At 49.1% G+C, this 26037-nt stretch overlaps 1 protein-coding gene across 1 annotated transcript in view; it reads left to right on the forward strand.

The window, feature by feature from the left end:
* TBC1D16 (TBC1 domain family member 16) overlaps window positions 1-25735 on the forward strand; it is a 79023-nt gene extending 53288 nt beyond the window's left edge. Inside the window, exons 4-12 of the mRNA XM_060133974.1 lie at window positions 14825-14986; window positions 16002-16149; window positions 17063-17227; window positions 17727-17875; window positions 18697-18831; window positions 19559-19745; window positions 21826-22005; window positions 24551-24697; window positions 25487-25735. Coding sequence (XP_059989957.1) covers window positions 14825-14986; window positions 16002-16149; window positions 17063-17227; window positions 17727-17875; window positions 18697-18831; window positions 19559-19745; window positions 21826-22005; window positions 24551-24697; window positions 25487-25735 — 1522 coding nt within the window. The remainder of the gene's footprint in view (window positions 1-14824; window positions 14987-16001; window positions 16150-17062; window positions 17228-17726; window positions 17876-18696; window positions 18832-19558; window positions 19746-21825; window positions 22006-24550; window positions 24698-25486) is intronic.
* The last annotated feature ends 302 nt before the right edge of the window (window positions 25736-26037 follow it).

Genomic DNA, 26037 nt, shown 5'->3' on the forward strand with positions numbered 1-26037 from the left:
CTGTTGATGGACACTTATTTTGTTTCCATGTATTTTAGAGAAATGGCTATTGTGAATAATGCTGTTATGAACATCGGTTTACAAATATCTGTTTGAGTCCCTGCCTTCAATTCTTTGGGACAACCTGATTAAAAAATCAATACCAGGGCCCTTCTGAGAATGACTCCAGCCAGCCCTCTGGCTTCCTTATCATTCCTTCCGCACATGCCCTGCGCCTGCCCAGGCTCTTCCTTCCACCCAGAGACTCTCAGGACCAGCCCTCGTGCCACCTCCTCTGGGACGGAGCCTTTCCAGGGGCCACACCCCCTTCCCTGAGTGATGTTTTTCTCTGACACCTCCCAGCGCTTTGTGCTTCAATGACAGCAGCACCTGGTCCATGTGCTGTCATCATCCACTTACCCATGATCCTCAGCTTAGCTTTCCTGTGAGATCCCCATCCTCTGGTGAGCAGGGAACCGGCTTCCTCAAGTCCTCCTTGAATGAAGTCAAGTGTTATAGAGGAGAGTGATTGATTCACTTTAATGAGTCAAACTGAATAAAAGTTTAGACTGTTCTATTTTAATTGTGCCTCAGCCATTATTCTAAAATGGTTTCTACAAGCTACCTTCAGATTCATGAACACACGAAGCAAGGCTTGGCAGAAGAATCACCAAGCTGCTGACAAGGATGGCTTCTTGGGGGGCACACTGGACAGAGTGGGGAGGTGTCAGAAGGGGCGCTTCCACTGCTGATTTTGCACACTTTAGTATATTTTGAATTTTTTAACCACAAAAATGAATTTTTTTATTACTTGCAAAAGTTAAGCAATAAAAAATGCAAGGAGTATATTCCAATGTAAGATTATTTACAATATGAGATCATTTCCATTCCTTCACTAGGAGGAAAGTTAAACTCAACAATGTAAGAGCAAAATGAACTTCTGTTCCCAGGGTTGGTGCCATTTCCCCTGTAGGACACACCTAGTGATGGGTGCCTTTTGCCAGCATGTGTTGCTTATTTGACCTATTAATGCTCTCTGCGCTCTTTGCTTTACTGGCTCTTCTCCCCACCTCAGGCCTCACCCAGGCTTCCTGAGACCACCCTCAAGAGTGTCTGCTCCCAGCCCCTTGGCCTCCCACCTCTGTGCCCGTGTCCCCATGACATAGTCATTCCCTTATGTGTCTGCTCTCCGTTCTCCACCAGAATGAAAGTCCACATGTGTGGGGACGGCATCCAGCTGTCCCCAGAACACGGAGGCGCTGAAAACTTTGTGTTGAATAAACAAGTATTGACTGAGGTCATGCTTTGTGCCTTTGCCAGGAGATATGCAGGCTGAATCAGACAGGGGAGTGTGGGGACACAGTGACTTCTTTTTATTGAGATATCATTCACATGACGTAAAACTCACCCTTTATTTATTTTTTTAAAATATTTTATTGCAGTATATTTTACATGAATTGAAACAGAGATCTTTATTGATTTTTTCTTTGCCACGTGGCATGCGTGATCTTAGTTCCCTGACCAGGGATCAAACCCGTGTCCCCTGCAGTGGAAGCACAGAGTCTTAATTACTGGACCGCCAGGGAAGTCCCCAAACTCACCCTTTAAAAGTGTACAATGCAACGGCATTTAGTACATTCACAAAGTTGTACCATCCCCACAATCTAATTCCAGAATATTTTCATCACTCCAGAATAGAAACTTCATACCCATCACAGTTAAAACCCACTCCTCCCTCCCCTAGCCCCTAGCAACCACTAATCTGCTTTCTGTCTCTATGGTTTACCTGCTCTGGACATTTCATATAGATGGAGTCATACAGTATGTGTGTGGCCTTTTGTGACTGGTTTCTCTCACTTAGTATGTTTTCAGGATTCCTCTGTGTTATAGCATGTATCACTACTTCACTAATTTTCTGGCTGAATAACATTCCATTGTATGGATATACTTCATTTTGTTTATCCATTTCTCAGCTGATGGATATTTGTGTCATTTCCCCTTTGGAGCTATTATGAATAATGTTGCTATGAACATTAATTCATATACAAGTTTTTGTGTGGATATATATTTTCAATTTTTTTGAGTGTATACGTAGGAGTGGAACTGCTTGGTCATATATGGTAACTCGATATTTAACTTTTGAGAAACTTCCAAATTGTTTTCCACAGTAGCTGCACTATTTTTTATTCCCATTGCAATGTATAACGGTTCAAATTTCTCCACAACATCACCAACACTTACATTTTCTATCTTTGGTTTTTACTGTAACCATCCTAGTAGATGTGAAACGGTATTTCATTGTACTTTTGATTTGCATTTCCCTAATGGCTAATGATGTTGGGCATCTTTTCGTGTGCTTATTGGCCATTTGTATATCTTCTTTTTTAATTAATTTATTTATTTATTTTGGGCTGCGCTGGGTCTTCATTGCTGCGCGCGGGCTTTCTCTAGTTACGGCGAGCGGGGGCTACTCTTAGCTGTGGTGAGCGGGCTGTAGGCGCGCGGGCTTCAGTAGTTGTGGTGCACGGGCTCAGTAGTCGTGGCTCACGGGCTCTAGAGCACAGGCTCAGTTGTTGTGATGCATGGGCTTAGCTGCCCAGCAGCATGTGGGATCTTCCTGGACCAGGGCTCGAACCCTTGTCCCCTGCATTGGCAGGTGGATTCTTAACCTCTGTGCCACCAGGGAAATCCTGTATATTTTCATTGGAGAAACATCTATTTAGATAGATCTATTGTTTAATTGGGTCAGTTGTCTTTTTGTTGTGTTCTAATTTTTTTATATATATATATATATTCTGAGTACTAGTTCTTTATCAAATATGTGATTTCAAATATTTTCTCCCATTCTGTGGATTTGTCTTTTCACTTTCTTCATAGTTTCCTTTGAAGCACAAAAGTCTTTAATTCTAATGAAGTCCGATTTATCTATGTTTTCTTGGGTTGCTTGTGCTTTTGATGTCATTGAAGAAACCACTGCCTAATCCAAGGTCATGAAGATTTATGCCTGTGTTTTTTCTAAGAGTTTTATAGTTTTAGCTCTTACATTTAGGTCTTTGATCCATTCTGAGTTAATTTTTGTATATGGTATGATGTAAGGGTCCAAATTCATTCTTTTGCCCATAGATATCCAGTTGTCCCAGCACCAGTTGTTGAAGACTATTCTTTCTCCCACTGAGTTGTTTTGGCACCCTTGTTGAAAACCAATTGACCATCAATGTATGGGTTTATTTCTAGATCATCTGTTCTATTCCATTGATCAATACGTCTGTCCTTATGGCAGTACCACTTTATAGTGTGTTTTGGAGTTGAAAAGTGTGAGTCCTCCAACTTTGTTCTTCCTTTTCAATATTGTTTTGGCTATTCTGGGTCCCTTGCATTTCCATAATATTTTTGGATCAGCTTGTCAATAACTCCAAAAATAGGCAACTAGGATTTTGATAGGGATTGTGTTGAATCTATGGATCAATTTGGGGAGTACTGCCAGCTTAGCAGTATTAAGTCTTTCAATCCATAAGCACGGGATGACTTTCCATTTGTTTAGGTCTTCTTTAATTTGCTTCAACAATGTTTTTGCAGTTGTTGTTGTGCAACTCTTTTTTTTTTTTTTTTGGTGGTACGCGGGCCTCTCACTGTTGTGGCCTCTCCCGTTGTGGAGCACAGGCTCCGGACACGCAGGCTCAGCGGCCATGGCTTACGGGCCCAGCCGCTCTGCGGCATGTGGTATCCTCCCGGACGGGGGCACGAACCTGCGTCCCCTGCATCGGCAGGCGGACTCTCAACCACTGCACCACCAGGGAAGCCCGGAATTGTTTTCTTAATTTTGTTTTTGGATTGTTTGTTGCTAGTGTATAGAAATGCAATTAATTTTTGTAAACTGATCCTGTATGCTTCAACTTTGCTGAATTCATGTATTAGTTCTAACAGGTTTGTGTGTGTGTGTGTGTGTCTCTTAATTCCTAAGGATATTCTATATGCAAGATCATATCATCTGCAAACAGATAATTTTACTTCTTTCTTTCAGTCTGGATTCTTTTTTGTTCATTTGTTTTTCCTTGCCTAATTGCTCTGAGTAGAACCTCCAGTAGAATAGAAGTGGTGAGAGCAGACATCTTTGTCTTGTTCCTGATCTTAGGGGGGAAAGCTTTCAGTCTTTCACCATAGAGTATGTTGTTAGCTGTGGGTTTTTATAGATGCCCTTTATTAGATTGAGGAAGTTCCTTTCTATTTTTAGTTTGGTAAGTGTTTTCATCATGAAAGGTGTTGGATTTTTGTCAAATGTTTTTTCTGCAGCTATTGAGATGATTATGTGGCTTTTGTTCTTTATTTTATTAATCTGGTATATTATATTGATTGATCTTCATATGTTGAACCACCCTTGCACTCCTGGCATAAATCCCACTTGGTCATGGTGTATGATCCCTTTTATATGTTGTTGGATTTTGTTTGCTAGTATTTTGTTGAGAATTTTGTGTCTCTATCACGAGGGATATTCATTAGGGCCTAGAATGTTATGTTCTCGTGATGTCTTTGTCTGGTTTGGGCATCAGCAAGTGACTTAATACAAAATCCAAAGCAAAACACACAAAAGAGAAGGATAAAATTCTAAGGATTTTGCAAGAAATAAAGGAAAATCAGCATATATTGGGTACCTGTGACACACCAGATACTCTGCTTAGCAGCTTCCCTAAGGTCAAAGGAAAACAACACAGACAAACTGGGTCTTGGAGAGTGAAAAGAACAGGAATAGAGACAGGAGAGCAGGCAACCCAGAGGGAGGGACCCAAGGAGGCAAATGCACAGAGAGAGGGCCTTATGGGGTGGAAAGACGTGAGTTGTCCAGTTTGCCTAAGATATAGTGGGAACATGCAAAGGGGTATAACTTGGTTGAATAATGTCCCCCTAAATCCATGTCCACCTCGAGCCTCAAAATTCCACTTTATTTAAAAAGAGGGTCTTTGCAAATGTAATTAGTTATGATGAGGCCAATCTGGATTAGGGTGCGCCCTAATCCAATGACTGGTGTCCTTATAAGAAGAGAAAACAGAGACACAGAGACCCACACACAGAAGGAAGAAGGCCATGTGAAGACAGAGGTGGAGACTGGAGTGTTGTATCACAGGAGTACCCAACCCCTGGGCCACAGACTGCTATTGGTCTACAGCCTGTTAGGAACCCGACCGCACAGCAGGAGGTGAGCAGATAGTGAGCGAGCAAAGCTTCATCTGCTGCTCCCCATCACTCGCATTACTGCCTGAGCCATCCCCCCACTACCAACAACCCCCCCACACCTTCCGTGGAAAAATTGTCTTCCACGAAACCGGTCCCTGGTACCAAAAAGGTTGGGGACCGCTGATGTACCACATGCCAAGGAAAGCCAAGGATTCCACCAAAAGCTGGAAGAGGCGGGGAAGGATCCTCCCCTAGACCTTCACAGGGAGCTTGGCCCTGCTGACACCTTGATTTTGGACTTGGGGTCTCCAGAACTGGGAGAGATAAATTTCTATTGCTCAAAGCCATACAGTGTGATGCAGTAATACAAGGAGGAACAGGCAAAGATAAGCTGAGGTTAACTTGTGGAGTGTATCACGTGCCAGGCTGAGGACTGGGGCTTTACTGGCAGACAAAACCTGACTGCTGACGGTTTCAGATCCAGGAGCATGGGGCAATGGGGAGCAGTAGGTATGTTTTTCAGGGGCATTCTTTAAGAGATGCTTTTTAAAATAGAATTTTGTTTTCCTCTGTATCTTCCTTTTTTTCCTTTTAAGTCATTGCCATTGTCTCTGGAAGTCACACACCATAGGAGTCAGGAGTTTGAGCTTTGGATGAGCCACACCTGGCCCATCCCTGCTCTGCCATTTACCATCTGTGAAATTTGATGGTGATGTTCCTGGCCTCAGTCTATTTAGCTATAAAATGGGGTTAATAATATCTCTTTCATAGTGTTGGTATGAGAAAGTCTTTAAAGCAATCAGCAGAGCTCCTGGCACATAGGAAACCTCAAATAAGGGGTAACTGTGATGATAATTGGTCCTTGATACCTCACTTTTTCTTTTCTTTTTGAAATTATCCTTATTGGTTTTGCAATATAAAAGCTAATATGGACTTCTTGTTTAAAAAAAGATAGAAGATTAGCTTATTGTTTCTGATTATCAAAATAATACATTATTCCTTTTAGAAAATGTGTAAGATAAAGAACAAGATGAAAATAAACTATAATGCCATCTAGAGATGATCTTTATTGTCATTTTGGTGTAGTTTTCTACTCATATATTTATGTAGATTTAAAATATTTATAAATATACATTATATACAAAACCATATTGTATCATTTCATATAATTTTTCATCCTACTTTCTTCATTCAACATAATAGCATTTTCTTTGGTCATTAAATACTTTTATAAAACGTTTTATAGTAGCTTAATGGCATTGTATCATATGCATGTGCTACAATATATTAAAATATCCCTTATTGCTAGAAATTAGGTAATAATACTGAGTTGAATATTGGTATTTTTTACAACTTTATTGAAGTATAATTGAGGTACAATAAATTGCATATATTTAAAGTGCACAATTTGCTGAGTTTTGACATATGTACACTGGTGAAACCATCACCACAATCAAGATAATGAACATCCATCACCCCCCAATTTCCTGTGTCCCTTTGTAACCCATGCCTCCCTCTAGCCCCTACCTCAAAAATGACTTATCTGCTTTCTATCACTGTAGATTAGCTTGCGTTTCCTAGAACTTTATATATATGGAATGCCTGCAGTATATTTTTGTTTGTTTGTTTTTTTTGTTCTGGCTTCTTTCACTCAGCATAGTGATTTTCTGATATATCCACATTGTTGTGTATATCAGCAGTTCATTCACTTTTATTGCTGAGTCTGATCCCGTTGCATGTATATATCATGATTTGTTTATCCATTCACCTGATGATAGACACTGGGTTGTTTCCAGTTCTTAGCTATTACAAATAGAGCTGCTACAAACATTGTGTAGATGTCTTGCATATGGACATAATGTTTGGATTTCTCTTGGTAAATACCTGGGAGTGTAATGGCTGGGTCATATGGTAGGTGTGTGTTTAACTTTTTAAGAAACCGCCAAACTGTTTCCCAGAGTGGTTGTACCACTTTACATTCCCATCAGCAGTGTGTTCCAGTTCCTCCCTATCCTCGTTAGCACTTGGTATAGTCAGTCTTTTAAATTTTAGCCATTCTCACAGGTGTGTAGGGGTATCTCATTGTGGTTTTTTTTTTTTTTCTCATTGTGGTTTTAATTTGCACTTCCCTGATTACTAATGATGCTGAATATCTTTTCGTGTATAGTCTAGTTTTTCTCACTTAACATAATACATTTCAGATTCATCCATGTTGTGTGTATCAGTGGTTTCTTCATTTTTATTGCTTAAGAGTATTCCACTGTATAGTTGTACTGCTGTTTGCTTATCCATTCAGCAGTTGAAAGAAATACCTGTTGATTCTTGCTTTTGCAATTATGAAGAAACTGCTATAAACGTTCATACACCAATCTGTGTGTGAACACTTTTCATTTCTCTTGGATTGAGATTGATAGGTTGTCTGGTAAGTGTATGTTTGACTTTCTTTATAAGATACCACCAGACTATTTTCCAGAGTGGCTCTTTCATTTTCTATTCCCACCAGCAAAGTATGAAAGTTCCAGTTGCTCTGCATCCTGGCCAGCACTCTGTAACAGCAGTTTTCATATGTTTGTTTTTTAATCATTTTAATAGGTGTGTAGTGTGTCACATTGTATCTCCTTATATCACATTGTGGTTTCCGTTTCCATTTCTCTCACATGATCAATGATGTCATATGCTTATTTGGTGAAGTCTTTTCAAATCTTTTGGCAATTTTAAAATTGTGTTGTTTGTTTTGTTACTGAGCTTTGAGGGTTCTTTTTATATTCTGGATACAAATCCTTTATCAGATATGTGTTTTACAAATATCTTTTCCCAGTCTGTGGCTTGTCTCTTTATTTTCTTAATAGTGTCTTTCAAAGAGCAGAAGTTTTTCATTTTAATGAAGTCTGATTTATCACTTGTTTTCTTTTATAGATCATGCTTGTGGTATCACATCTAAGAAATATTTATCTAACAACACTGTTGAGTTTTAAGAGTTCCTCATGCATATTCTGGATACAAGTCTTTCACTGGATATATGTATTATGAATATTTTCTCCCAGGCTGTGGGATGCATTTTTATTTTCTTTAATGATGTATTTTGAAGAAAAGAGTTTTCAATTATCTAATTTATTAATTATTTATTTTATGTTTTGTGCTTTTTGTTTTCTAAGAAAACTTGGCCTATTCTAAGGTTGCAAAAGTATTCTTTTATGGATTCTTCTAGAAGTTTTAAAGTTTTAGGTATCACATCTAGGTCTGTGATCTATTTTGAGTTAATTTTTGTGTATGAAATGAAGAAAGGGTTGATGTTAATTTTTTTTTCATACAGATATCCAGTTGATCTAACACCATCAGTTGAAAAGCTATTCTTTCTCCATTGAATTGTCTTTGCATCTTTGTCGATGACTAACTGATCATATTTGCCTATTTCTGGGCTCTATTTTGTTCCATTAATTTAAAAGTTTGCTCTTTAAGCAATACCAGACTGCCTTGATTGTTGTAGGTTTATAATAAGTCCTCCAACTTTCTTCTTCTTTTATTTATATTTGCTTTGGTTATTCTAGGTCTTTTGCATTTCCATATGAATTTTAGAGTCTGTTTGTCAATTTCTACCCAGAAAATTCTGCTGGAATTTTGATTGGAATTGTGTTGAATCTGTAGATCTATTTGGCAAGATTGCCATCTTAACGATGTGACTGTTTCAATCCATGATCATGGTATATATCTTCATTTATTTAGTTTTCCTTTAATTTCTCTCAGCAAGGTTTTACGTTTTTCAGTGTATAGGTCTTGAATGTCATTTGTTGGACTTATTCTAAGTATTTTTTAAATTAATTAATTAATTTTAAAATTTATTTTTGGCTGTGTTGGGTCTTCTTTGCTGCATGCGGGCTTTCTCTAGTTGTGGTAAGCGGGGACTACTCTTCGTTGTGTGGTGCGCAGGCTTCTCACTGTGGTGGATTCTCTTGCTGGGGAGCATGCGCTCTAGGCACACATGGGCTTCAGTAGATGTGGTACGTGTGCTCAGTAGTTGTGGCTTGCGGGCTCTAGGCCGCAGGCTCAGTAGTTGTGGCGCATGGGCTTAGTTGCTCCACAGCATGTGAGATCTTCCTGGACCAGGGCTCAAACCCCTGTCCCCTGCATTGGCAGGCGGATTCTTAACCACTGCGCCACCAGGGAAGTCCCTATTCTAAGTATTTTATATGGGCTTTTTGCTACTATAAGTGGAATTTTTTATTTATTACATTTTCCAATTATGTGTTACTAGTCTTTAATAATACAATTAAGTTTTCTACATTAATCTTTATTTTATAACTCTGTTAAATTCACTGATTAGTTCTAATAGTTATTTTGTAAATTCCATGGGATTTTTCATGTAAACAATTATATCATCTGCAAATGGGGACCGTTTTACTTCTTCTTTTCCAATATTTATGTGTTTCAGTTTCTCTTCTTGCCTCTTGCTGAGTGTAGAGCCTCCCAATTGTAGGCGGAAACAATTCAGTCTCCTACCGTTGAGTATGATGTGAACTGTAGAATGTCTGCAGGTGCCCTCTATCAATCTGAAGTGGTACCCTTCTATTCCTAGTTTGCTGACAGCTTTTATCCTGAATGAGCATTAGATTTTTGTCAGAGGCTGTTTCTGTGTCTATTCACATACATATTTTCTGTAGGTATCTCTGGCTGTTTTCTTAGGATCTATATCTGGAAATGAAAGTAAAGGGTCAAAATACATAAACATTTTTAAGCCTTTTGCATCCGATTTCCGAACTGCCATTGAGAGAAATCTGAACAGCATACAGTGCCCCCAGCTGTGCAAGAGTGTTTCCCCAAACCCTTACTTACACTATATTTCATAACTTTTTAATTATGCCAATTTCATAGACCTCCCCTCAAATTGTATCTTGTTTCCAGCTGCATTTATTTCATTACTCTGGACACGAAAATTTTATTGGCTAGTTGTATTTATTCTCTAGTGATTTGTTTTTTCTTGTACCTTTGCCATTTTTTCTGTTGGGCATTCATTTTTTTAAGTTTACATACTTTTTTCTGTATTAAAGATATTAATCCTTGTCGTATATATGTCCCAGTTGGTTTTTTGGCTTTTCATTTTAATAGACTTTATTTTTTAGAGCAGTTTTAGGTTCATAAAAAAATTGAGGGGAAAGTACAGAGATTTCCCATATACCCCTGCCCCTACACATGCAAAGCCTCCCCGTTACCAACATCCCCACCAGAGTGGTACAGAGTGGTACATTTGTTACATTTGTTACATTGGATGAACCTACAGTGACACATCATTATCCCCCAAAGTCCATAGTTTACATTACGATTCACTCTTGTACATTGCATGGGTTTTAAGAAATGTAATATAATGACATGTAGCCACCACTATAATGTCATACAGAGTAGTTTCATTGCCCTAAAACTTTCCTGTGCTCCACCTATTTACCGCTTCCCACTCCCCCCAGTCTCTGACAACCAGGATCTCTGACAAAAGGATAGTGATCCTTTTACTATCTACATAGTTTTGCCTTTTCTAGAATGTCATAGAGTTGGAACCATATAGTAAGTTTCCGACTCTGACTTTTCAGATTGGCTTCTTTCACTTAGTAATGCATATGGACATAATGGCTTGATAGCTCATTGCTTTTTATCGCTGAATAATATTCCATTGCCTGGATGTACTGAAGTTTGTTTATCCATTTACCTACCAAAGGACATCTTGGTTGCTTCCAAGTTCTGGCAATTATGAGGGGCCACCAAAGGGTGGCATTATTTCCAGCCCTCCTCCCCCAGAGTCCTCCCCACCGCCACTCCACATGCACACAGCACAATTTCCGAAACCTGCACACCCTTCCCAACACGCTGTGTCCTGCTCGCCCCACGGGGCAGGCCAAGGTTTGCAGAAACCAGATCCAGGATGGACGCTTGCTCCAACAGAGTCCAGGGTAAAGGCTCCTGCTCCTCTGCTGTGGTGGAAGGACTGGGGCCCTTAGGTGAGGGAGCCCCAGAGAGAGGGCCCCCCAACACCTTCCTGCAGCAACTTGCCTCCAGGCAAAAGTCTGCTTAAACCCTTTTACAACTCCTGAGGGGGAAATTATTTGCATTAATTAATTGACTGACTAATTAATTCAAGACACTATACTTGGGACCTACAGCTGGGGTTCCATCGACTTACTGTTCAACTGAATCAAAAGGCTCAGAAGGAAGAAAAGCAAGAGCTAACTTAGAAGTTTGGATTTTTAAAAATGTTAGAGTCTGGCCGCAATGTCTCTTTGACCTTGAGAACCACAATTCAGTAATTTTGGAGGAAGGGAATTCCCTGGCAGTCCAGTGGTTAGGACTCCGCGCTTCCACTGCAGGGCGCACAGGTTAAATCCCTGGTCAGGGAACTAAGATCCTGCATGCTCCTCGTCATGACCAAAAAAACCCCAAAAAACCAAAAATAATAATTTTGGAGGTTTCTTCCTTCCTGCTCAAGCTTTTTCTGAAAACAGACACTTCTCGTATCTATCAGTTATCTATAGCCCCGTAACAAAGGACTCCAGAACTTAAAACCACCATCTTCAGTTTGCTCACAGGTCTTCCCATTGGGCTGGGCCAAGTCAGCCTGTTCTGTTGGGTGCTCTGGGGCTTCCTCAGGCAGCTGTCGGCAGCTGGGAGCTCAACCGGGTGGAGGGTCTGAAATGGTCTCTGTCCATGAGGTTCGGGGACTCTGACGCTGTCAGCTGAGTCTCTCTCTCCTTGTGATCTCTCATCACTTGTGCCTGGGCTTCCTTACATGGTGGCAGGAGTATACCAAGAGTGAGAATACAGAAGGTTCTTGAGGCCAGGCTCTGGAGCTCATAGAATGTCACGCATACCACATCCTGTTGGCCAAAGCCACTCGAAAGGCCAGCCCAGATTCAGGGGTAGGGAAACAAACACCACTCTAGGAATTTGGGGCCATATTTAATCTCCAACTCTGTGCCTGACATTGCAGGAGTTGCCAGATTGACAAAGAACACGCTTGCTATGTTTTGCTGCGGCAGAGCTGGCTTTTCTTATTCATTTCTGTTTTGCATTTTGGTGATCTTCAGAAAGAAATGCTATATTTCTTAGAGTTTAGCATCTTCTCCCTCTACCTATAAAACATTTTTACCTTATAGCATATTGGGAGTTATTGCCTTAGATAAACCATCCTTATAATTTTAATGTACCACACAATAATTTTACGAACAAGCCAAATTATATGCCACACATATGAGTATTCTTAAAACCAAATTGCTCTGCATGTGTAAAAAGATAAAAAATAAAAATTGTACATATTTCAATTTTCCCAAGATTTTATTTCCATGTTTTTCTATGACTTCAAAATTCCCAGACATTTAACACTTTCATCCCAGGCATGGGTGTTAAATCTCTGTGTTCTGTGCCAGGCTTGTGCTGAGAGCTGGGGATGCAGAAGAGCAAACGAGATACGGCCCTCAACCCCATGGCAATGGGTCTTCAGGCAGAAACAGATGTGGCCCTAGGTGACCTAGATGACTGTACAGTCATCTGCTATGACAGGCCCTAAATAAAAGAGAACGAAGTCTCCTATCAACTTTGCTCCAGTTTGAACCGTGGAACCCCAGCTGTAGGTCCCAACATAATGTCTTGAATTAATTCATCAATCAATTAATTAATGCAAATAATTTCCCCCTCAGGAGTTGTAAAAGGGTTTAGGCAGACTTCTGCCTGGGGGCAAGTTGCTGCAGGAAGGTGTTGGGGGGCCTCTCTCCTGGGCTGCTTCCCCTCAGGACCCCAGTCCTTCCACCACAGCAGAGGAGCAGTGGCTTCGGCCAGGACTCTGCGAGAGCAAGTGTCCATCCTGGATCTGGTTTCTGCAAACCTTGGCCTGCCCTGTGGGGTGAGCAGGACGTAGCATGTTGAGAAGGGCATGCAGGTTTTGGAGGATCGTGCTATGTACGTGTGGAGTGGCGGTGGGGAGAACTGGGGGAGAGGGGCTGGAAATAATGCCACCCTTTGGTGGGCCCTCTCTGGCTGGGCTTGGAGGTGAGCCCGGATGGGCCGGCCCCGCCGGGGAAGCACGCCAAGCACATGCTCTCCGGCCACTGCGGCCTCATTGTTCAATACGCAGATTATGAAATGCTGTGTGAAGCGGCATGGTGGGGGGCTGTCTTCAGACCTGCGGCTGCCTTGTTTTGCAGACAGTCATTGCATAGTGCAGCCACTCAGGCTCCCCTCGGGAGGACAGGGAATCCCTCAGCCTTTTTGGGTCCGAGTTTGCCGTGTGGCTGCGTGCTTCAGCTTGTCTACCTACCCTCCCATCCGGCTGTCTATCTTTACCTGAGTCTGTTTCCTGGGAGAGCACAGGTGCCCCTCAGAAATGGGAGGACCTGGCTCAGCCCACTTCCTTAGGCAGGTGGGGAAGAACTGCACACCAGGCCCAGTATTGTTCTAGAAGCAGCGAAGTTTCTACAAAGGCCAGTCTTCCTCTTTGAGGAAGTTCCGAGTTAGAGGGATTGTGCTTGAACAATCCAGAGTAGCTTCATTTGGAGACCTGGTGCCCATCAGAGGAAGAGGTGCCTCAGGATTCATTGCCTCCGACACTTTTATGTTCTCGGCTGAAACAGGAAAGTGGGATAAAGTGATTGCAGTCTTACCTCTGTGGGATATCGGGGTTGGGATCCAGAACTGATGCTTGCCTTTACTCTGGCGATATTTTAGCAGTCATCTGCTAGATGTTACTATTAAATCTCAAGAGACGGCATTTAACCTGTGGTGTAGCTGAATCCGTGTAATAAAATATTTGGCAACCGAGGAGCCAAACAAAATTATTAATTTTTTAAAGAAGTAGAATAAGATAATGGGGTTGTATTGCTGAACTTTGAACTTAGAAGCAGTTAAATACACTGGTGAAGGTGTGGGCCACAAAGCTTGGGTTCAAATTCCAGCTCTACCACCTGCTAGCTGTGTGACCTTAGACAAGTTACTTAACCTTTCTGAGCCTCAATTCCTGTTTTGTACAATGGTGGTAATAATCACCCATTTCCTAGGATTTATTGTGAAGCTTATATGTGATAAAAAGCACATGAAAAGTGGTTAACACAGAGCTAAGTGTTTACTATTAGTATTAACAGTATTATAACCCAAATGCTTCCTTATGGAACCACTATTTTTTCAGGAAAATACTGAACCAATCTGAACCCAAAAGGAAGCCCCACACTGTCTAAAATGGTCACAAAACAGCTTCTTTCAGTAAGCCCTGAAAACCAGGGTGCCCAGCACTGAGCACTGTTCATTCTACACGAAGCCATGTTATTATCTTCACTGTGCAAAAGAGGAAACAAAGGCTCAGAGAGGCTTGGTAACTTGCCCAAGGTCCCATAGCAAGGGCTCAAACCCAGTCAGTAGGACCTCATCTGCCATTATGACAACCTAATATCTCTGTTGAGGTGGAACAAAATTTGATCACAAAAATGCTTTCCCATCCACATTAAAGTGTAATTGGGCAAGACCTATGATAGGATTCATTCGTTCGTTCATTCATGGGTGTCCGTGGACAGCCTCTATGTGCCCAGCGTGTTCAGCTATATCTCTGAGTGTGCATGCACGTTGAAATGGTTTCCCCAGCCCTCCCTGCCCTTCCCCCATGGCTGCACAACAGAGAAACGTGTGGCCCTAACATGACTTGCTCCACCAGCTCCCCCTCCAGCGTGGACGCCCACCTGCAGTTCCCGGACAGCAGTGGCCTCCTGCAGCCCCCGCGCTGGGACGAGCCGCAGCGGGCCTGCGCCTTGGAGCAGATCTGCGGTGTGTTCCGAGTGGACTTGGGTCACATGCGCTCCCTCCGCCTCTTCTTCAGGTGAGGCCCTCTTGGCCATGTCCTGGAAGCTGCCTGTGTGCCGTGTCCTGGGGGCCATGCTTGGGTCCAGCACCCCTGCATCCCCAAACATCTGCTTCCCAACATCACTAGTCTCGTCAGCAGTGCCCCCTACGGCTGCCCCACAGGAGCTGGGTATGGGTAGCTCCCAAACTCTTTCCTCTGCTTTCAGGGTGATGGTAAGCAGCTGTTGCTTGGAGCTCTGGTTTGGGGAAAGACAACGAACCAGGGCTACACAGAGAGCAGTTGCTGCAGGCTGCCCCCGGTCACCCACCCAGAGGCCCAGCTCGGAAGAGGCCATGGCTTTCTAGAGGGAGGCACGCTTTCCTTCATTATGGGGAGCCATCCCTTTTAGTTCCCTGCCTAACGGCCACCTCATGTCTCTCTTCCTGAAAGGCAGGGTGGCCCAGCCGCAGGAAAGCACCAACCAAGACTGGTGCTTAGAAGAAGCAGGCATGTCTCTGTGGGAGTTCCCAGACCCAGAGCCACATCCCGCCTTTCATGGAAGGGAAGCCAAGTTTGGGTGATGGCCCTGAGGCATGTGTTGTGAATTTCCCCGGAGGATTCTCCCAGAGTGCCTTCCATGACGGATGGGGAAGGCTGCTGGAGGGGCATCCCTTAGCGCTGCCCCATCTGGGTTCAAAACCTGATTCCCCGTCAGGGCATCCACCCCCAGGACCCCCAGAGAGAAGGGAGGATATGACCTGGCAGGCAAGGGTGGGGACAGAAGGCTGCTCTGGCAGGTCTCCCGGGAGTGAGGACAATACAACCTGGGGTCTCCCAGGAAGGGAGCTGCTTTGCCTTCTTCAGCAAAGGGGTGATGGCTTCTGTTGGGGCATAATTCTGTCCCCTTGCCGCCAGCAGCCAAACTCCACGGGGACTTTCTGTTTCCTGCCTCTGAGGTTGGCAATAGGGGCCTCTGATTATACTTGGAAATAAAAACCCATGTTTACATATTCATGGGTCTGTTCTCTTCCACCCTCCGATGGCCACTCAGCGATGAGGCCTGCACCAGCGGCCAGCTGGTCGTCGCCAGCCGGGAAAGCCAGTACAAGGTGTTCCACTTCCACCACGGTGGCCTGGACAAGCTGCCTGACGTGCTTCAGCAATGGAAATACTGCGCAGAGACGCACCTCAAAGACCAGGTAGCCCGGAGGAGGGTTGGGGACTGCCCCCAGGGAGGCCCTGCACCACCCCTGGAGGCACCTGGCTGCTGAGACACCCCCCCTTCCATTCTCCCCTCCCCTCCAACGGGGGCCCAGGACATTGGTTCTCTCCCCCGGAGACCCAGGCCTCTCCGGTGTGACCCGTGGTCGCTGGGGGCCTACAGAGCAGCAATTTGGGATTTGAAACATGTGCCCAGGCTTCTTGTAAAGGCAGTACTCCGCACTTGAAAAATCATGTTTTGACAAGGCTTCCTGCCATATTTTGCTCAATCTACATACAAATGTAATAAGAGCTCTTTAATTATCTGGTTAAGATACTGTATGTGCTTATTAGAAACGGGCTGACTTTAAAATTCCCTTCCTTCCCACAGAGCCTCCTGCTGGCTTCCCTTATTACAGTAGCATGGCTTTTTTTTCCCCCTACATTGAACAACCTTTGATTTTTGAATTAAATGTCAGCTGCAGTTTTGCCCTGGATCCGTGACTGCCCGTGGAGACAACCTGACAGGCGGGCTCCCCGCTCGCAGAACAGCCATCCCTTTGTATGTGGCCAATCACATGTAATTTATTGCAGGCCCTCCCGGCAGAGGGAAGTTGGCCGTCCGAGGCATTAATTCCGTCTTTGCGGCGGGGCTGGAGGGACAGTGGAGGGCGGCGGTCGATGGGAGTGGGCCGGGAGGCGGGAGCGCGAGGGGGGACCATGGTAAGAGGACGGTATTTTCATTTGAATTGTGTCTAATTACACTTGCCATTTAGGGGTTTGTATGCAGGGAAGAGGCGTCCTCCTCCTTCGGAAGAGAGCGAGGAAGGCTCACATCCCGCGAAGAGCGCGGCTGGCTTCGAAAGCGAAGCGGCTGAGACACTGATCCCCAACTGTCCTCCCGTCCAGCAGGTCGCCGACGAAAAGACGTGCATGCAGTTCTCCATTCGGCGTCCCAAACTGCCGTCTTCCGAGACGCACCCCGAGGAGAGCATGTACCGACGGTTGGACGTCGCGGCCTGGCTCCGCCACCTGAACGCGCTGGGCCAGGTGGAGGAGGAGTACAAGCTCCGCAAGGTGAGGCCCGGTGTGCCCGCGGGGCCCGATTCAGGACCAGGGGTCGGGGCCATGCCAACGGGTCGCCTCCGGGGGGTGCGTCCGCTGGTGCCAGAGCTGGCTGTGTGAACGCGCCCGATAGAGCAATCAAAGCCGCTGCGATGAAAAAGCAACCTCCGGAGCGGGTTTGGAGGACCCCGCGTCAGCCTGTATAGCAGAGCTCGCAGCCCGCGCCGCGATTCCAAAACCGGGATTAGGCCCTGACGTGAGAACGACAGGTTAATCTGAGTGCCGCACCAGGGGGGGCATTGACATTGAAATGAGCCTGGTTTGTGTCCTGTATGGGAATGGGGGGCCGGCACTTTCCCCTTCCAAACATGTGCAAATTGCAGCGATCTGAATCAAGGCATCAGTTGTCAAGAAGGCGCAGCAAAGCCACCAAAACACAGATCTCCGGGGATTTGGGGGTCCTTTGAGCGGCCTACTTTGGCCCCTCCCCAACTTTTGCCGCTTCCTCCAGGCCATTTTCTTCGGCGGCATTGATGTGTCAATCCGGGGGGAGGTCTGGCCCTTCCTGCTGCGTTATTACAGCCACGAGTCGACGTCGGAGGAAAGGGAGGCGCTGCGGATGCAGAAGAGAAAGGAATACGCCGAGATCCAGCAGAAAAGGTGACCGCGGCGACCGGCCGGGGCCCCCTCGAACCGCGGAGGGAAACGAAACCCACCCCAGCGCCGCGGAGGGAAACCCACCCCAGCGCCGCGGAGGGAAACCCACCCCAGCGCCGCGGAGGGAAACCCACCCCAGCGCCGCGGAGGGAAACCCACCCCAGCGCCGCGGAGGGAAACCCACCCCAGCGCCGCGGAGGGAAACCCACCCCAGCGCCGCGGAGGGAAACCCACCCCAGCGCCGCGGAGGGAAACCCACCCCAGCGCCGCGGAGGGAAACCCACCCCAGCGCCGCGGAGGGAAATGCCATTTGGAAAGGCAATTTGAGGTGCAATTCAGCATTGATAATATGTTCCGTGACCCATAGTTTCCTTGAAAAATGGGTCTCCCAGGACCGTGAGCGATGGGGCTGGATAAGTGCAGTTATTACCCCAGCGGCGGGCCCTGGGACTGGCTCTCTTTAGCTCGCATGTCAAGATTTTAGAATACTTTTTCAACGTACTTAACAAGGCGCTGACATCCTTCCGCAGAACCCCGGGGTGGCGGGGGTGTTTGGGGGGCACTGGGACTGCTGAGGTCCGTTTGGGCCTCGCTGATCCCGGGGCTACGGTCAGCTCTCTGTTTGGGACTCGTGAGGCCGAGTTAATGTTTGGAAAGCCTTGTGCACCACCCCCACCCCAGGTCAGTGGGAGCCGGAGGGTTTGCCAGCGGCCCCAGTTCCCATCTGGGAGCAGGGTTGGGCGGGGTTGGGCGGGACGCCCGCGCCAGCCGGGAGCGTTTGTGCCGCTTGCTGACCCCCCAGCGGGCGCTCTGCTCCATGCCAGGCTCTCCATGACCCCTGAAGAGCACAGAGCGTTCTGGCGGAACGTGCAGTTCACCGTGGACAAGGATGTGGTACGGACAGATCGAAGCAACCAGTTTTTCAGAGGAGAAGGCAATCCCAATGTGGAGAGCATGAGGTACCACCTTCCCGGCCAGCATGTTTCCTCCCCCCTCCGTTTCACTCCCATCTGCCACCTCATCCCTCAGGCCTCAGTTGACCCTCTGGGAAGTGGAAGAGCAGCAGCTTCTGCAGGGGTCAGGGGTCTTTCCTCCAGGTTCAATGCCCCAGAATCAGAGGGTTGTTAGCTATTTTAGGCAATGTCAGTGGGTCTTTTATTGTCCTAGAGGCCCAGGGAAGGCCTGTAGGCCCCACCCGCTGGGCATCCACTAAGCCTAACCTTGCTTGTCTCACACCAGCTGTGGGCCAGCCTCCCCCTGAGTGTCTCTGTCTCCCATTGGGTGGTCTTCTGGATGATAAAGCCACACAGGGCTGAGGCTGGCATCTTTGACGTGCTGCTACCTCCTGGCAAATAATTGCACAAAATTAGCAGCCCATGAAAACGTTCCTGGCCAGCCCACCCTTTGTCACAGGCAGTTGACAATTAAGAAAATCAGACCCACATTCCTCCTTGCCCTGCTCTCGAGGGGCTGGGCTGGTGAGTGCCTAATTGCAGGCCATTACCTTTCCCCAGGCTCTGGAGACGGTCCCAGAGCTGCCCTCCTTCCTCTGAGATCATGGTGAAAGATGGGGGCCCGGACAGCCCAGGGTCTCCAGCCTGGGGTTCTACTGGCCTGCACAACAACACACTGCTATGTTGCGGCCGTCCTCCACTGACCTCCCTGCTCTCTGCGCTGCGTCTCCAGGAGGATCCTGCTGAACTATGCGGTGTACAACCCAGCCATCGGCTACTCCCAGGGCATGTCGGACCTGGTGGCACCCATCCTGGCCGAGGTCCTGGACGAGTCAGACACCTTCTGGTGCTTTGTGGGTTTGATGCAGAACACGATCTTTGTCAGCTCTCCTCGGGATGAGGACATGGAGAAACAGCTGGTGAGGCTCTCAGTTGTGTATGGCTTGGGGGCTGTGGGTCAGCAAGCAGCAGAAAGGCCAGGGTCAGCCTTGCCAGTGGACTGTGGGGGGCTTGGCCCTGGGCCTCTGGGGTAGGGCCAGCTCCCCCAGGAGGGACGCATGCTGTTCCCAGGTCCCAGGACACATGTTGCCATCCCCACCTCACACTCCTGCAGGTCCAGAGTCTAGACTGTGCAGGGCCTTCCCCTTGTGGCTTCCCACCTCCCTGCATGTGGCATCCCAACCCAGGCTCCCTGGGAGACAAAGAAGGGGGGGGGTCCCTATCACACCTGACCCTGTGCTGTGTAAAATGGTTCCTCAGGTGCATCTGGGCCCCTTGCAGGGGTCCAACATAGCCAGGGTTCTGGGGGTGGGGATGGGAGGGGCTCCTGAAACCACCTCGAGGCCCGCTGGGTAGTTGTCACAACCGTACCTCCAGGGCAGCAGGCTTGCTGTGCGCAGCCGGCACCCCTCCCTTCATGGCCTCCCCTAACCTACACAGACCAGGCAGCACTGAGACTTGGGAGCGAGGAGGCAGAGCTGGGTAAGGCAGGGCCAGGAGTGCGCACTCTTTCCTTACGTAGCATCTGTGCACTCCAAGCACCTGCCGGGTGCTGCTGGCGCTGGGAGATGGTCTCAGGTCCCCAGTCTGCAAGAGATTTTTGGTCTGGAAGCTGACAGTGTGAGGAGAGGATGCTGGGTGCCAGGGAGTGATACAGAAAGAGCTCTGGTGATAGAGGTGGGAACCAAGACAGGCGTCCCAGTGTCTCCTTGGACTAGGCCGACCCAATGGCACGTGAGGTCTGGCCCTGGACACTGTCAGGCCTGCCGAGACTTGGCTGAGAGAGCTCTCTGGGCAATGGCACTGGGTGCCCTGGTCAGGTTGGTGGCCCACATGCAATGAGGGTCGAGCTGAATGGAGGGCCTCAAATGCCAGGCCAAGGAGCATGTCCCGTCAACTTGCCATTAGGAAGCCGTTGAAGACTATGGATGGTAGAGCAGAACACAGCAGGGGATTGGACGAGGGGGAGCCAGGAGCAGGCAGGTGGGGATTGGAAGGTGCCGGGCACCAGAGCGGGGGTGGGGGGCACCCGTGAGGGAGGGAGGGGGTCAGCTGCGTGCCTGGACTTGACCCTGCTGTGGGCCACTGGGTGGAAAGACTGGCCAGTCGGGAAGGGTCCTCAGAATCAGTTCCCGTGCCATCCCAGCGGCTGTCTCAAGTAGGAACAATGGGTCGCTTGTGTGGGAAGGGGCCTGTGAGTCACCAAGCCCCCACCCCAGGATCTGGCTGGGATCTCAGCCGAGCCTGCCCACTCTGTGCTCTCTGCATCGGCCCTGTGATGTCAGGTTTCCACGGTACCTGCGGAGGCAATTACGGGCTCTGATGCGATTTGCCCCTGATGGGCTCCGAAGCACATGGCCCCGTGACTTGTTAGCTGCCGGAGATTGATTTTACAACGGTGCTGGTGAAGTCAGCAGCCAGAGCAGGACGTTGCCAGAAACAGCCTCCATCTCGTCCCAAGTCACTGGGTGGTGACCTTAAGTGCAGGAATTGAGCCTCTCGGGGTTCAGAAACGCCCCCTCTCTGTCCTAAATCAGCTCTGGAAGATGATGGATCTTGGTGATCAGAGCGGAAGGTGGTTGAGTGGGTGTGGGGGAGGGGGCGTTGTCAATGGATGATCTGCTCGACATCCCAGAAGGGAGGGGGCGTCAGAAACAGCCCCATATGGCGCCTGAGGCCTGGGGGTCTTCCTGCCACTAGCCTCCTGGTGCACATCAGGGTGCTGTGCTCTGCCTTGCCCTGGGCCACGCCACAGCCTCCAAAACAGTCTGAAATCTGGGCTAAACTGACAAAGACAGGTGTGAGTTAGACTTCCAGCGACAGAACAAAACAAGTGGGTGCAGTGACATGTAGCAGGTAGAGACCTCATGCATGGCACACAGGCTTTGGCGGGCGGGAGGGGTGGACCGAGGAAGGGCCTCGGTGGGAGTGGGCTTCCTGGGCCAGGCAGGCAGGCGTGCTCGGGGCTGGGGGGCTAACTCATCTCGGCCTCGCCCCCAGCTGTACCTGCGGGAGCTGCTGCGGCTGACGCACCTGCGCTTCTACCAGCACCTGGTCTCACTGGGAGAGGACGGCCTGCAGATGCTCTTCTGCCACCGCTGGCTGCTGCTGTGCTTCAAGCGGGAGTTTCCCGAGGCTGAGGCTCTGCGGATCTGGGAGGCCTGCTGGGCCCACTACCAGGTGAGTCAGGCACGGTGCCCAGGGCTGGGGGCTGGGACAGCCGTCCTGCACCCAGTCTAAAAGGAGGGTGGGGTGCCCATGTAACCGTGTGCCTCCTCTGGGGTCCCCCTCCACCATCCCTGACCCCCCGCAAGCCACAGTCCGCCCCTCACATGGCGACTGCCTTCCAGTCCCACGTGGCCAGCCTCAGACCTGCAATTCGCCTCCCAAGTAACTGAAATCGATGCAAATTGCCCACTGACTGCACTCATTACCACGTTCTGGGGCTGAGCACGCTCCTGTCACAACCAATCAGCGTGAAAGACATTGCGGGGCCGAGCAGGACGCCAGTGCCCACAAGCTGGAGCCAGTGCCCGCCCGCCTGCCCCCTCGGGACGGCTCAGGGAAAGGGCCCGAGACCTTGCTTCCCCATCAGCCCCTCTGAGAGCCCGGGCCTGGCCCACTGTCCCCACCCAGGGATGTGATTTCCACTTGCCATACACTGTTATCATTGTCTCCTCAACAAATTCCCCTGAGAGCGTCGAACTGGCCCTGTCACACAGCTTTAATGCCCAAATTAGCAACAAGCTGGCGACGTGAAAGGATAGGCAAGTCTCTCTGAATCCATCAGCCTTAAAAAAAAATAGTATTGACGCATCCGGGAGGTGGCCAGGACCCTTTCTGTAAGAGCGGGCTCCATCCTCCCTGCGGCAGCCGGAGCAGCTTGGATGAGACAAACCTCGCTGTTACGTGGGCACGCCCACCAGCCCTCGGAAATGCGCATCAGCGTTTCCCCTCCTTACTAATGTCAAAGAAGGGTTATGTCTGATAGAAGTGAGTGTGAACAAATGTGGTGCTGGTGCCACAGGCTGTCTTTGTGTTCATCCATCCTCACCCGCCTCCTGCTCCTGCCCCCAGCCGGGCCCAGGTCTGGGCCGCGATTCCTGCGTGGGTTAGCGTGCTCGACGTGTACTGCAGGCTGGAATCAAGGAAGCATTGGCAAGGATGGTCCAAAACACTGGATCACATTTAAAAAAAAAAAAAATTGTGTCCACTTTGCAAAGCCTCATTGCATGTTTTTCCAGCAGCAAGTTTGCCACCCTCGTGACATCACATTTAGGCTAATGTTACAAGTGAACTCAGAGCATTACCCAACAAATGGGGCCATTTCTCAGGCTAAATTTAGCCACATTTGGCCCCACCACTTGATCAAATTAGTGGCAGGAGATTGGAAGCGGGGTGTAGGACGATTGTAGTGGGCGTAGGCTAATTCATTAGAGTGAGCTCGTGGAGAGGGGGGTGGCCACTACCAGCTGCTTTAACTTTTAAAGTGTCCCCAGAGTGAGAACGGCTCTATTTCATTCATTTATGATACTTCTAGTTTGCCCTCAGGGGCTGCGCTGCCCTGGGCCTTGTCCAGTGAACTGGGATTAGTCCTATACTGCCATCCAGCCCCATTTAGAGTGTGCCCCACCTTTTCTGCCCCAGAGTCCTCTCTGAGAGGAGGTAGACATGCACCTTCCTCCGTCCTCCCCCCTCCCCCCAGCCCTCCGCCAACCCTGGCCACAGTTCAAATAGCTGCAGGAGGATCGTTCTGAGCCACATCAAGGCCATTCTGGAGTAATTCAGAGGAAGGGGCTGGGCAACCCACAATGGTCTCTTCAGAGTGGGTAGGGTGTGGGATGTTTGCTGCCCATAACTTCTGCCCGCATCCAGGGCTCCTCCTGGCCCTGTTTGCAAAGGAACAAAGTTCTGTCTGGCTGGGTGGCCGACATCAGGAGACTAAACACAGGCTTCCTGGTGGTCCTTGTCCTTCCTCTGCCCCCGAGAGCAAGTGTGACTCAAAGGCGGTGTGCCCTCAAAGTGTCCGGGCCAGAGAGCGCACAGGATGTACCCCAGCCAGGACCAAGTGCCGGCTTCCTGCTGTGGGCCAGGCCTTCTTTGCTGGGCAGCCATATGAGGCAGCCTCCAAGGAAGACAGCGGAGTCCTCAATGGGCTCTGTAAAGCTGGTTAAAGATGGTGGGCTCGTTGGGGAGCTCCATGGGGACCGTCGTGATCTGCTGTGCTCTGCTCCGAGGCTCTTCTCCCCACTTTCTTATCAACAAACCTAAGAGTCGTCTCTGGGGCACGAGTTGGGACGTTTGGCCTGGAGGCAGGAGGACAGCGACCAGTGGGTGGGTGCCAGAAAGTTCTTTCTCAGTGGCGTGTTCTGTGACCCACTGGAGCATGTTCTGACGCACTGTCTCTCAAGAGAATGGGCACGGGCCAGCCTTCAGAGGAGCATGTTCTTTGCCCTGTGCTGGAAAACCTCCCAGAGGGCTCCCCGGAGGGTAACAGCAGCCCGTGGGTGGCCAGCCCCTTTGTATGTCACAGCAGCCTTTGGAGGCCCATTTGCAGGTGGGGAAACTGAGGATGAAGGAGGCTTCTGGGCTTGCCCAGGGCCACATGAACCAGACGACCTCACCCCGAGCCCTTACCCCGCACCTCTGCACTTGGCCTCTACCTGCAGGCAGGCCCTGGGGCTGGGTCAGGGGCCTTATCTGAACCCAATCTCTATCCCCCCAGACGGATTACTTCCACCTTTTCATCTGTGTGGCCATCGTGGCCATCTACGGGGATGACGTCATTGAGCAGCAGCTGGCCACCGACCAGATGCTTCTGCACTTCGGAAACCTGGCCATGCACATGAATGGGGAGCTTGTTCTCAGGAAGGTGAGTGTGGCCCCTGCATGCAGGCCCGCCCTCCACACACAGAGCCCCGCCCCTTCACTTCCAGAGCCCCGCCCACACACTCCAGCCACCCTGGGAGCTCCTGACCAAGGCCCAGTGGTCAGCATGTCTGGCAGCTGCTCAGGGTGCCCATCAGGCCCTGGCAAAGAGGCCTCTCTCCTCATGGACTGAACAGATTACCTGGTTTGATGGACAGGTCCTCCACCTGCGGTACCTCAGTCCTAGCCCAGAGCCAGGAAAACTGAGCAGGAGGCTTAGGGAGGGGAGGTGGACACTTTTCATCTGAAGTTAGTGGAATAAAGGGCGCCTTTGCCACCTCCCCACTTCCCAGGCTCCTGCTGGAGTCTGCTTCTTAAAGCTCTCTGGTGTCTCCCGGGGGCAGTGAGGAGGGCCTGGGGTCAGGGTGGGGTGGGTAGGAAGAGGGTGGTGGAAACAGACCCTGCAGGGCGGAGAGGTGGAGCCGTGGGGCCAGGCCGAGCCAGGGAGGGACAGGGTGGGCCCTGTGCCGCTTTTGCCTGCCCTGTTCACCCTCCATATGAAGGCCGTCGGGGGAGCCTTCTTTGTGTCAAGCCACATGGGAGCACTGCTCCGGGTACCATGTGAGTCCCGTCCCTCAGCTGGATCACGGTGTTGAAAGGGACGGGGCAGGCAGAGCCCTCGCCCTGACCTGGCACAGGGTGAGCCCTTGGGCGCTGGATATTGCTGCCCCTGCTCTCGGGCCACTGGCTGTCCCCCAACGCCCTCGTCACTGCCTGTCCTCTCTGTTTGCAGGCAAGGAGTTTGCTCTATCAGTTTCGCCTCCTGCCGCGGATCCCCTGCAGCCTGCATGACCTGTGCAAGCTGTGTGGGACTGGCATGTGGGACAGTGGTTACATGCCCGCCGTGGAGTGCACAGGCCAGCACCCGGGGTCTGAGAGCTGCCCATATGGGGGCACTGTGGAGACGCCTTCGCCCAAGCCCCCCAGAGAAGGCAGGAAGGGCCCAAAGGCGCCCCGGGAAGGCTTCGGTTTCCGCAGATAGGTTGGGCTCCCTGTGCTAGATGAGGGGTGAGGGAACCTCAGCCAGGTCCCAAGCATGGGGGAGGGGGTGGGGCTGGGCTTGGAGGGGATGGGATGGTAGAAACAGAAGAAAATGCCCTTGGGCGGCATGAAGGGAAACTTTTCATATTAAGGACAAAAGCGGAGTCCAGAAGTGACAGAAGTGGAACCCGCCAGCTGCCCAGAGAAAAGTCACCTCCCAAAAAAGCGGGACCAAAATGCACAGCCATCCCACCTGGACACGCAGGCTGGCTGGGTTCTCGTGTTGCCTGCCTTTGATGGCTC

Source organism: Lagenorhynchus albirostris, chromosome 20 (assembly GCF_949774975.1).
Source record: "Lagenorhynchus albirostris chromosome 20, mLagAlb1.1, whole genome shotgun sequence".
Taxonomy (NCBI): Eukaryota; Metazoa; Chordata; class Mammalia; order Artiodactyla; family Delphinidae; genus Lagenorhynchus; species Lagenorhynchus albirostris.